Source organism: Symsagittifera roscoffensis, chromosome 1, assembly GCF_963678635.1.
Source record: "Symsagittifera roscoffensis chromosome 1, txSymRosc1.1, whole genome shotgun sequence".
Taxonomy (NCBI): domain Eukaryota; kingdom Metazoa; phylum Xenacoelomorpha; order Acoela; family Convolutidae; genus Symsagittifera; species Symsagittifera roscoffensis.
In genome coordinates this window covers 92,403,054-92,415,314 of record NC_087062.1, presented here as the reverse complement: position 1 = coordinate 92,415,314, position 12,261 = coordinate 92,403,054, and the positions used below count along the sequence as shown (strand labels likewise).

Sequence of the window (12,261 nt, the reverse complement as noted above, 5' to 3'; positions counted from 1 at the left end):
GTTTTCGGTTTTTGTGCAATACCTTTCGTTCAAGTTTTTTGTTATTTCTTTTGGGCGATAAAATATATCTTTTGACGAATATGCTTTTAAAAGTTAACATAAAGAGATACAGATTTTGTCATTTGTTTCTACTGTTTTCATATTGATCGAAAACTTTTCATTCATTTGCTTCGAGTCGTTGACGATTCCTTTCAACGATTAGTCCATGTTTTCAATTTTTCAAATACAAGGGCCAACTTTGTTCTCAAGGCCAAAACGAGCTAATGGTTGGAAACGTATAAGGCCAAAACGAGCTAATGGGTGGAAACGTATAGGCTGTTAGGGCCTAAACTTGAATTTCTTGGAGTAAATTTGGAGACAAACAAAAAAGCAACCAGGTAATTGAGCCCCAAAACATTCGTTTAATTTAAGTTTAACGTGGCTTACTTTTTTCCGCAGTTTTCACACTGAATGATGTTTGGCGCAAGCTATTTCAAGTCTAATACAAATCCATCGGATGTTTTTTGTTTTGTTTATTGATTGGCAGGGCGTAAAAAAATTCAGGTGCTGCAGGAGCGTTACAGAACTTGAGTAAAGTTTTGAAGGAAAATATGGCTCAAAAAGCTGGTGCTGTCTAAAATTGAGACTGTATCAGAGTCCTTCGAATAGATGTTATGATCATGATTGTTGGAACCAGTTGAAAACAAGTAATATTCATATCCAATTATATTCTTGATAAACTATCTCTGTGAAATATTTAGATCTAACCAATCATGATCCATGACTAAAACTAACAATAGATCGTAAAGCTGAAACTATTTATAATTTCAGCCAGAACAATAAATTCAACTTAGCAAACACTTCTCCAGAACAGTTCTTGATACTAAACCTCGCAAATATGAGTATACACTAGATCAATTGAAACTAGGAGATATAAGAGTAAGATTAAGATCGGTATTAGACTAAGGAGTTGTACGAACCTATCCGGTGTAGAATAAGACAGTGGGATGAACAGACGGTGTACCTTATCCAAAATTACTCTATGAGAAAGCCACACCGGACTTGAATTCCTTGTCTTTACGACTGCCGAATACTTTAAATCCCTAAAACACGGACAAAATGTCAGAATTGCAACCAGATCATTTTTGCAATGAAGTTTTCCGCCCTTTCGCTGTTTTTGTTGAGCAGTTTAACAGTATTTGCTGTTGTTAAAAGAACAACCTGAGTCGCAATTTGTACTTTTTTTCGTTGAGTTGAAGTTTCCAAATTGTTTATTTTTCTATTTCTTCTGTTTTTTTTTGTTAAAATCATGTCCAGAGATGATTAGAACAGATTTATTTTTGTTTGAAATGGTGAATTGAGATTTGTTAAATTGATTTTTGCTCAAATTTTTCTTTGTTTTTGTTTGAAAGAAGAATTGAGATTTTTTAAATTGATTTTTGCTCAAATTTTAATAGCTTTTGAAGTAGAATGCTTTCCATTATGCAAAACTGAGTCTTAATCTGATTTTTACTCAGACACAGTTAGTAATTTTATTTTGAGTTTCGGAAATTTAACTTTTCAGACACTTTGTGCAAGAAACAATCTGATAAAACCCATTTTTGTTAAATAATGGAATATAATTTTTAAACGGTAAAATTATAGAGTGTTAGCCTGTTTTTGCTGTGAAAATGTGTGGGTAAATTTGGTGGGCTAAACTGTTAATGGTGAAAAGCTACGATATTAAAAAAACTGTAGTTATCAAATAATATTTATCTGCAGAAAAAAGCACAGCGTGAGCAAATAATTCATATTTTCTTTGGAAAAATGGACTGAACAGAAAACTACCTCAAGCATAAATATTTATCGTTTTTTAGGAAGCCGGATTAAAAAGATTAAATCTATTTTTGAAATATTATTTAATTAGAAATGGAATACTGATGCTCGAATCAGTACAGAGCCCTGATTTTTTCAACAATCTCGGCAGTGCGATCTCAAATTTTTTTTTCAGATTTTTTTTCACCAAGAAGCATTGTCAAGTATTTAATCATGTAGAGCATAAATTTGTCATCATTGTTGTTATAACCGCCAAATTGCTCTGAATGAAAAATCAATCGAACATAAAGCTTTCGTTTGTTCCTTTGAAAGCCGGGTAGAAAAGGTCATAATGTTAGCAACTTGTTAATTGCATGCAACTTAATTTCAGTCTTTGCATCCAATTTTTGCTGCGAACAGCACAAGAATAGCAAATTTGTTTTCAATCTCTTTGAAAAAAATATTCAAAAAAGAAGAGGGTGAAAGCTGAAATGCTCTACAGTAACGTTAACCGTAAAGTCAGATTGCTAGACCGCTTATTTCTCATTCATGTAACCTTAGTGTCAGTTGGTTTTTGAACCAATTTTGAACCTGTTTTTGGTGAGATTTCCTGGTATTTGATGATTTTTCAATTGAAAAGACTCAAATACTTTTCCATGCAACATTACCACTTCATTCGGTTTACTTTTTATCACAATGCATTAAAGGTAAAACGATACACCAATTCGTTTGTGTTCACGTGTAAAGCAAAAAGAAAACATGATAGCAAAAACAGCCTTTCTGTAAACAGACAAACTGAATTTTTTAAATGAATAATCTTTATTCATCTTGGTTGAAAAAAACTTTTAGATATGAATGTCATTTTCAAGAAAAATTGTGGAACTATGAAAAGAGTCAAGGTCAAATTTAAAAGTAGACTTCACTGGACAAATAATCAGTAATTTGAATGATGGCCAAGTAGGTCATATAATTTTTGCTTCTTATTAACAATTAATACTACTAGTTTTTTTAAAGCAGTTATTGCAAACTAGCAGGGATACCCGCTTATCGCTATGCTCCAACTTCGGCAATTTGTATGTCCAAGCCTTCTCTTTGATCCAAAAAATTGAACCATTTTCATTCTTAATCATGTAACTATTAAAATTGAATCCGACCCAAAACAGATGATTGTTCCATTGTTACCGTATCAGAGTTTAAACAATGGTTCCATTGTTTCCGTATCCGTTGTTTCCGTATTGTTTCCAATCCAAAGTTCCATTGTTTCCGTATCACAGGTTTTTAAACAGAACATTATTCAGATTTTTAAGCTCATCTGAAGGACTCAAGACCACGTCAAGGAATGCCCGAAAATAGCAAACAGTCTAAAACCCCCTCGATACAAAGAAAATATACCTAATTAGGTACTGCTGGATGTCCCAACCATATATACCATCTTCAAAAAAAATTAAAGTCAAAATAATAGTAGTAACAACTTTAGTTCCTGCAAGGATCTATGAAACACTTTGCAGGCTGTCTAAGCATAGTCAGTTTCTCCTATTTTTCCACATTCCAGACTGAGTTATTTTGTTGAGGGAAGCCCTTTTTTGGACTCAAGGTCTTTTTTTTTTTCGTCTAAAACTTAAAACTTTCACGCAGTACCACTATTGCAGCCAAAATCGGTCAAGCTGTGATAGATTTAAAGCTGGACGTCAAGTGAGAACTTTTCCTCGTACACTATCATTGTAATGGCAGGGGACCGATTAAACGATCTGATGATCTCAAATTGACCGCCTAACCACTTTTATCTGACAACAAGTGCCTCTGACGAGAAAGTGCAAATCGTTTTTCCAAATAAATCACAAGCTTAACCTTTTAAATTGTTGACTGTATCATCAAAATTTGCCAAAAAACATATGGGAGAACCAGTTTTCTCGTCAGTATTTCTTTTATTACTTTTTCCAGTGAACTTGTATGTGTTTTAAATTTTTTAAACTCTTTTTTGTTTCAAATTTTTGATGTCCGAATCAAATATTGCATCTTGTAGGTACTCATTTTTATATCTTTAATCAAAATTGAAAGCTATTGTTTCAATAGCACATACGCAATTCTGTCACTGCGCTTTGCAATTAAGTTTTTTCAAAGGCGTTACGGACTGATTCCGTCGTGGATCCAGCGGCAACCGCCTACTCGTGGTGGATTCGTCTCCAACTGGAGCAAATGGTGCCAACCCTGCCGCAACAGCGACAGACTTCCCAGAAAGGGACCCTATTCGTCACTCAACCCGGGTTTTTGGTAGTGGAGAAGACAACGCCAGCCTCTCTTCTCCTGCTCCAACTACTGATGGCTGGTATTGAACCCAACCCCGGTCCGGCACAGAAAGTCAACTGCAAAGTCTGCTCCCGACAGATGAAAACACAGACAATCAGATGCCACCAATGCAAAGAATGGATGCACCTGAAATGCAGCGGCATGCGCAAGACAGCCGAGTACCTCTCTCAGCCAGACTGGAGATGCCCCCCCTGCACTGCAGAGACCCCCCGACAAACCCAGAAAGTGAAGTTCAAGCTACTACAACTGAACTGCAATGGCATACAGAATAAAGCAAAAGAGCTCAGCAACTACCTACAAGAAAGGAAGATCACAGTTGCCGCCCTTCAAGAGACCAAACTACAAGAACGGAACAAGACGCCGAAGTTCCCTGGCTATACTGCCATCCGACGGGATCGTGGTCAAGGAGGTGGCGGACTCATGACCCTCATTCACGAAACTGTCGACTTCAACACCATGGACATAGATCAGCAGAACGACGGCACGAGAGAAGTCCAGGGAGTCAACATCAAGATGAACGAAGTTGAATTGAACATCATCAACTACTACATCCCTCCCTCCAGCAGCTGTCCTCAAGGTTACAAGGCGTCCCTGCAAGACCTCCTCTCCAGCAGCAAGACAATCCTGGTAGGAGACGCGAACGCACACAGTTCCTTGTGGCATTCCAGCAACCAAGAAGACACCCGTGGCTCCGAACTGGCAGAAGAAATTAAAGACTCCTCCTTCGGCGTCCTCAACACCGACCACCCAACTCGCCTCCCACGAGGAGATCAGCCATCCTCGCCGGAAATCAGCATGGCCTCCTCCGACCTGCTTCTCGACCTCTCCTGGAAAACAGAGATCACCCTGGGCTCAGATCACCTTCCCATGAAGATCGAACTGAAGAGGGACACAGAAGTCAGAGCACCTAAGCGCACCTTCGTGAACCTCAGCAGAGCCGACTGGGATACCTTCAAACAGGAAACAGAAGAACTCTTTCTGAGCGAAGAAGAACCATCTGACACCCACAGCGGAGAGAAAGTCTTCAGGAAGATTCTGAACACTGCTTCTGCTCACAACATTCCCTCCGGACGCATTCCCAAAGCCAAGCCCAACATTCCGCCAGCAGCCTCTCGCCTGATCAAGCAAAGAGACGAAACAAGAAGAAACAACCCTCACTCCAAAGACATTCCGACCTTGAACGCCAGGATAGACTTCCTCATTTCCAAGCAAAGAATGGAGAAATGGAAAGAGCATGTGGCAACATTCGACAGAAAAACCAATGTGACCAAACTCTGGAAGACAATCGGCGCGATCACAGGAAAGAAACAAAGTGCCCCTCCAAATCAAGGAATAAAATTCAACGAAAAACAGATTAAAGACGCCAGCAGTATGAGCAACGCTTTCAATATACAATACGCAAGACCAATGAACCACAAGACCGAGAAAGACAACAGGAAAATAAGCAGAAACATAAAGAAACAACCTCTCAACGACGCCCCAGTCATTACCTCCAAACAAGTAAAAACTGCCATACAGAACGCGAAGAACTCCAAAGCATTCGGCCCAGACAACATCTCGACCACTCACATGAAACACCTCGGACCAAATGCTATCAACTACCTCACGAAGATCTTCAACCTGTCGCTCAGCAAATGCCAGATCCCAGCAATTTGGAAGTCGTCAGTCATTATTCCGCTGCTGAAACCAGGCAAAGACGCAGGCCTCAGCAACTCGTACAGACCCGTCTCCTTGCTTTGCCCAGCCTCGAAGATCCTGGAGAAGTGCATCCAACCTCTCATCACCGAACACCTCCACTTCGCCAGTCACCAACACGGCTTCCGGTCCAAGCACTCAACGGTCACCGCTCTTTGTGACATCACGACAGCCATCTCCAACGGCTTCAACAGAAAGAAACCAGCCGACAGGACTCTGCTTGTCGCGATTGACCTGTCGAAAGCCTTCGACACGGTTAAGCATTCCAAGCTCCTCGACCTCATCAACAAGACCAGTCTGCCCAGTGCTCTGAAAAGATGGCTCGCGAACTTCCTACAAGGACGACAAGCAAGAACACTGTTTCGCGACTCTCTCTCAAAAGCACGGATAGTTCGGTTTGGAGTGCCACAAGGATCAGTTTTGTCGCCACTCCTTTTCAACTACTACGTCGCAGACGCACCTAGCCCTACGGACGAAATCAAGATCAAGTCCTACGCAGACGACTTCACGTCCCTCATTCTCGGCACCGACATACCAGCAATGGCAGGAAAACAAACGGAGTACCTCGCAGAACTAAGGAACTTCTTCGAAGAGCGAAACCTCCAGATCTCCATTGACAAGAGTTTTGTCACGCTGATGACACCACAGACAGCCCAATACAAAACCGTTCCTGAAGTGAAGATAAACAATGAACAAATAAGAATGAACAACCAAGCGAAGATCCTCGGCATCACTTTCGACACCATGCACACTTTCGGGGCCCATTGCAGAGACACTGCGAAGAAATGCTCTCAACGCAACAACGCCCTGAAAGCGCTTGCCGGCACTGACTGGGGAAGCGACAAGGAAACACTCCTCATGACCTACAAAGCCGTTGTTCGCTCTAAACTTGAGTACGGCGCCGCTGTGATAACGCCCACACTCTCCGAAAGCAACATCGAGAAACTACAGAAGGTCCAAAACAGCGCCCTGAGAACAATCACCGGATGCCACGCCATGACTCACATAGACCACCTTCACCAAGAAACATCCGTTTTACCAGTTAGACGACACCTCAGAATGCGAACGATACAACATCATCTCGCCAACCACTTGCCAGATCACCCAGGAAACCAACTCACGAAAGAACCCAAGAACCCACCAAGACTCATGAAAGAAACCCTCCAAACACGATATGAAGAAAGATACATTGAACCTCTACTCGACAGCAATAGACCTCTAACCGAAAAGAAGTACAGAAACCTGCTAAAAACGATCCACACAAATGAGGTACGCGACGCCTTACAAACCTACGAATACCCAGCAGTCCTCGGACACAATCCACCAAAAATTGCCAAAGAAGAAACCGAATTACCAAGAACAACAAGAAGAACACTGGCACAGCTCAGATCCGGCTACTCAAAGTTCCTGAACTCGTACATGAACAGAATTGACCCGACAGTAAGCGAACTTTGCCCGGACTGCCAGCAAACAAGCCACACAACTATACACCTGTTCGACTGCATCGCAAATCCTACGAACTTAACCCCAGCCGATCTCTGGAAGCAACCGAAGAAGACAGCAATATTCCTGAAACTCCCCACAACCCTGGACCCAACAACGAGCGACGAATAGATCTCAGAAGGGCAACAACAACAACAACTGATTCCGTCGTTTTCTCTAAGATATTAGTAAAACTTCATTTCAATTTTCGGCCTCTTGAAGCGAAATTTTTTTAGTTGTGCCTTTCACTGTCATGTCAGCCCATATTGAACTATTGGTTGAGTACGACTAAAATAGGTTTCAATTATAATATAATGATGTAATTGTCCATTTTTTTTATAAATAAAAACAAAATTATTTTTAGAATATAATATTGCGTTTATGTGAACGTTTAAATAAAAGACTCTCTTAAATTATCCAGTTCCCATTTTCATTTTTTAAACTCTTACATTCTGATTTTTGATTAACTGTCTCCGGATTGTCTTTTACTTCAAAAAAATTTGAATTTTGTTCCAACTTTTGAAGAAAAGGACTGAAAAAATAAGCTCGGGTGGTTTTTCTCCAAACAAATTCCGACGTTTTAACAAGCCTTTTTTGACAAAATTTTTAAATATGAGCCGAAAGGAATTGATGTGTTGAGCTCTAATTTAAAAAAATATTTCACCTGTAATCAATTTCTGTGCAATTGTGGGGATTTAAAAATTACCAATTTGACCAGTTCGAGACAGTTAATGCGTGATTTACTTTGCACTTTAATCGTGTAAGCGGAGACTTAATCCGTCGTAGAAATCAGGGTTGGATTTAGGGGGCGCGAGCGGGGCAGACGCCTCCTCGTCAGACATTTGACCCCCTCATCAACTAAAGGGTTCCCCTTTTGGTATTATTTTATGACATCCATCTGTGGCCAACCAACCCAAAAAATTTTATTTAGGTGCCAATATACACTAATTTTGAAGGGGAGCGCGCGCCAAAAAACGCAATTTTTTCGTCAAAATTTTCCGAAAAGTGCCCAAAAACGGGTTTTTTGACACGTTTTTTTTTCAAAATTTTTCCTGCGGTTGCAAATTTTTTGGTCAAAATAGGGCCTTTATAGTTTTCTAGGAGTGGTCGGAAAATCAATTTGGTCTTCTAAAAAAGATCCACCCCCATTCTAGAAACTCTCAATATTGCAAAATAATAGCAGAATTTAAAAACGTTGAAATTGAAATTGTCACTTTTAACGTTTCAGGACCAAATTTGGAAGTTGCGTTATAAAAAAAATCAGTTTTGCTGGCACAAAAACTATAGTCACGTCAAGTGGAGCAATTTTATGTAGATGAGTCTATATGTTAACAATTCGCATGAGAGGTTAAAATAGTTCTGCCATTTTGAACTTGAATATTAAGTTCAGTGCTTTTTGTAGGTTGAAGCTGGCCACTCTTGTCGCAAAAGTTCGGGCCAAATTTGGAAACAACAGCAATTTCCAGAACTCTAATGGCCTGAACAGAAATGCACAACCGCTGCGAAGTCCGACCTCGATAACTCCAACGAACGGCATCAAAGTGGCAATTAGCACGAATACGTTCTCGTTCAGCGGACAAGCTTCTACCGCGAATAACAACATACCAGCGGTTCAGTGAAAGGATAAACTTTGTTTGTGTCTGCAACGTCTTTTGTGTCCGCCCTCATTTCTGTTAGTTGTTCACAGTGACAATATTTAGCCAGAAAAGACGACTCGCAATCTAATTTGACGAGTCTTGCTACTCTCCTTGTTTACTCCCTTGATTAACTTTCCCTCAATGCTTGAGAATCAATCATCAGTTGGATCTACCAAAAACTGAAGCTTTTCACCGATACTAAGGTGCTAGTGTTCTGTTAGTGTTCCAAACAATTTAGTTCATCAAAAAATAAAGCACGTGCTCGCCCCCAAATCGCAAAATTTTTCCATCGAAGTTTTTCTACCATACAACAATGTGATATTGCGTCAAACTGATATTGCGTCAAGTCTTTATGCGGTGATGGTCAAAAGTCAATATATATTTCATTATTTGAAAGTTTATTTGCCCAGATTTTTTTTCCAAGAATGTATTATATTTTTACCATCAACATTTCATAAACGTGTGTGGAAGAGCCGCTGGCAGTATGTATTCATTTTTTTTTACAGTTGTCATATCTGGAAACAAATAGCAAAATTTTCCAGAACTCGTTTAGTTTTTTTTTATGTTGCAGTTCTGTTAGAAGTTTTGTTCAATGTAAATAGTTCGACATAGTTCAGGGGCGACAGTCCTGTTTTAGATTTGTGTTTTGATTAATATCTGGGAAACATAGCTATTTTATTTGTGTTATCTAATAGTCTGAAGTTGTACTAAAATACATAGTCAAGTTATAGTTAGTCTGTTTTGTCATAGATATTTTGGACTTTTGTGGGTGCCCATACTATCAAATATCATTGTTCAAATATCACTGTCAACTATCATTGTTACGATGCTATGGCTTTGAATTAAAAGCAAGTTTCCGTTTTTATTCCAGCGTTGCCAGGTTCAAGTTGAAAATTGGGTTTCCAATGCCTTAGTGATTTGGTTTCGACTTGTGAAAATTAAGAGCCCATCGATCCAGTTATGTTCTAGTTACCAGAGGACTCTTGAAACTGAGAAGTTCCTACCACTCTTGCGCTAAAAGCCAAATACATGTTTGTCTAGAAGTTATGATTATGCGGTGGCCTATTAAAAGCTCTCCCACTGTTTTCACTTGATCACACAGATAAGTTTTGGCATAATTTTGATATCAAAAGACATCTTTAATATCTTGTAGAAAAGACAACCACTGTAATCAGTAGCGGATTTAGGGTGGGGGTGGGGGCCCGGGTTGACAAAAAATGCTAGTCATACAATTTTCTTATATGGAAAAAAGCTAATCATACACTTTTCATGATGCAATTCCATAAGTACAGAAAATTGCATGAAAGGTGTGTGATTAGTTTTTTTTCATATTGTAAATTGTATGATTAGCATTTTTCCATAAACCAAAAATATTATTTTTTACATTTTAATTTCTCAAAATTTTTTGGTTGTGTTCTTAACCGAACACAAGTGACAAAACCTTGGTTACTCAAACGTAGAGTCACCAAAGGTTTGGCCGTCTCGCATTAAAAATACATTGGAGACAGCCTGAAATGCTCTTATTCTGTCTCAAACACAAAAAATTAAACTTGGAATGCAAAACTTTTTTTTTCAAAAAATTGTTTGAGTACGCTAATCATTTGCGGTTGACAAAAATCACACAAAAACTTTTGGGGGCAATTTCAAAAATACTTTGAAAAATTTTTGTCGAAAAAAATGCTACTCATATACGGAAATTGTATGAGTAGCATTTTTTTTGACAAAAAAATTTTCTTTTTATGTAGTACGATACAACGAATTTTATGCCAGTACAAGAGAAAAGTTTTTTGAAAATTCGACGATACCATTTTAGCAAAATGTATGAAATTTGAATGATTGGTATTTTTTCATAGACTTAGTTTATGGACTTGTATGATTAGCATTTTTGGTCTATGGAGGTCAGTCCGGGGGGACGCTCTTTCTTCAGGGATTCGACCCCCTACCGACCCCCTGCGCCTTTGTACTTTTGTGAGATATCTGTTTTAGTGAGGTACCCTAAAATTTTTCTAAAGGCGCTTTTGGCGCCAATAAAAACTAATTTTTGAGGGGGGAACGCGCGCCAAAAACGCAATTTTTTGGTTAAAAAATTCCAAAAAGTGCCTAAAATTGCTTTTTTTACCTGTTTTTTTAAAAGTTTTGCCCGCGGTGAAGAAAATTTGACCAACAAAGGGTCTTTTCAATGCTTTCGGAGAGCTCGGGAAATCAATTTGGTCGACCTAAAAACATGTCAAAATTATCGAATTTTTTTTTGAAAATCTGGCAACCCCCCCCCCCCCCTCGAGAAAATCCTAGAGCCTCTGACTGAAATAAAGCAAAAACACTCTGATTAAAATTGGATATGAGTAGTAAAAGGTCATATCAGAAAACTACTCAACGCATTTTTTTTTTACTCTCTGCTTATCTTAAATTAGTTTGACAGCAATCATCTGTTATAAATAATCATTTTTAAATCAGAAGATTTCATACGCATAAGGTCACGCAGGGGCATATTTAAGGAGGAGGAGGTTGGGGCGGACGCCTTCTTTCAGGGAATCGACTCTCTGCCGACCCAAAGGGTCCGGCCTTTTGTACTATTTTGAGATATCGGCTCCTTTCCAGTTTCCCACCCCCCTCGTAAAATAGCAAAATAAAGCTGTTCAAAAAATTTTCACACGACATTTTGTATGTTATATGTGTTGTAAAAATATGTTCACCTGTTCACGCTGCTACATGTTTTTGCAGTTTATAACATCAAAAGTCACTTTAAATAGACATCATTTAATAAATTTCAGAAAAAATTAAAGAATGGGAAACTGGAAAAGAGCCGAGATATCCATTTCTGGCTGATGGACCCTAAAGTTTTTCTAAAGAGGCCTTTGGCACCAATATATACTATTTTTAGGGGGAGCACGATCCACAAAATTGCAAGTTTTCGGTGAAAATTTTCCAAAAAAGGCCTAAACACCATATTTAGCCTGTTTTTTTAAACTTTAAAACCTCCTTCTACCATACGAACTCTTTAATTTTCTCAAAATTTTCGGTTCAGATCAACGGATCAACGGATTACTGTTTTTTCTAAAAATTCAGCACGTGCTCAAAAATTTTTCAACTTGAATCCAATAATTTAGTCTGTCAAGGTTTATTTATTTGCTAAACTAAAACATAAGGTCTGGAAAATAGAGAAACACTCTAATTTTGTAATACCAAAAACATCGAAATGCAGAAAACACACTCGTTTAAGCTAATTTTTCAATGATTTTGTGTCTTAAAACGCCAAAAACTGTGAATAGGCTCACCCAATTGATCATAATTCTGCTACAAGTGCCACCTAGACCAGAATTCTTTAAAGTTTTTTTCCTGTTTTTTTTAAAATTTTTTTGATCATTCA

At 38.7% G+C, this 12,261-nt stretch overlaps 3 protein-coding genes across 3 annotated transcripts in view; all 3 read left to right on the top strand.

Annotated features, from left to right (window-relative positions):
- Window positions 1-12,261, top strand: part of LOC134852404 (protein dopey-1-like) — a 247,182-nt gene that overhangs the window by 95,008 nt on the left and 139,913 nt on the right. The window lies entirely within an intron of this gene.
- The window catches only part of LOC134840730 (alpha-2Db adrenergic receptor-like), a gene marked incomplete at its 5' end in the record, with an annotated part of 87,252 nt that overhangs the window by 27,644 nt on the left and 47,347 nt on the right, over window positions 1-12,261 (top strand).
- LOC134857229 (uncharacterized) lies at window positions 6,477-7,413 on the top strand (the record flags this gene model as incomplete). The annotated part of the gene is given in 1 exon segment (XM_063873602.1): window positions 6,477-7,413. A coding segment is annotated over 1 exon segment (912 nt). The 3' UTR covers window positions 7,390-7,413.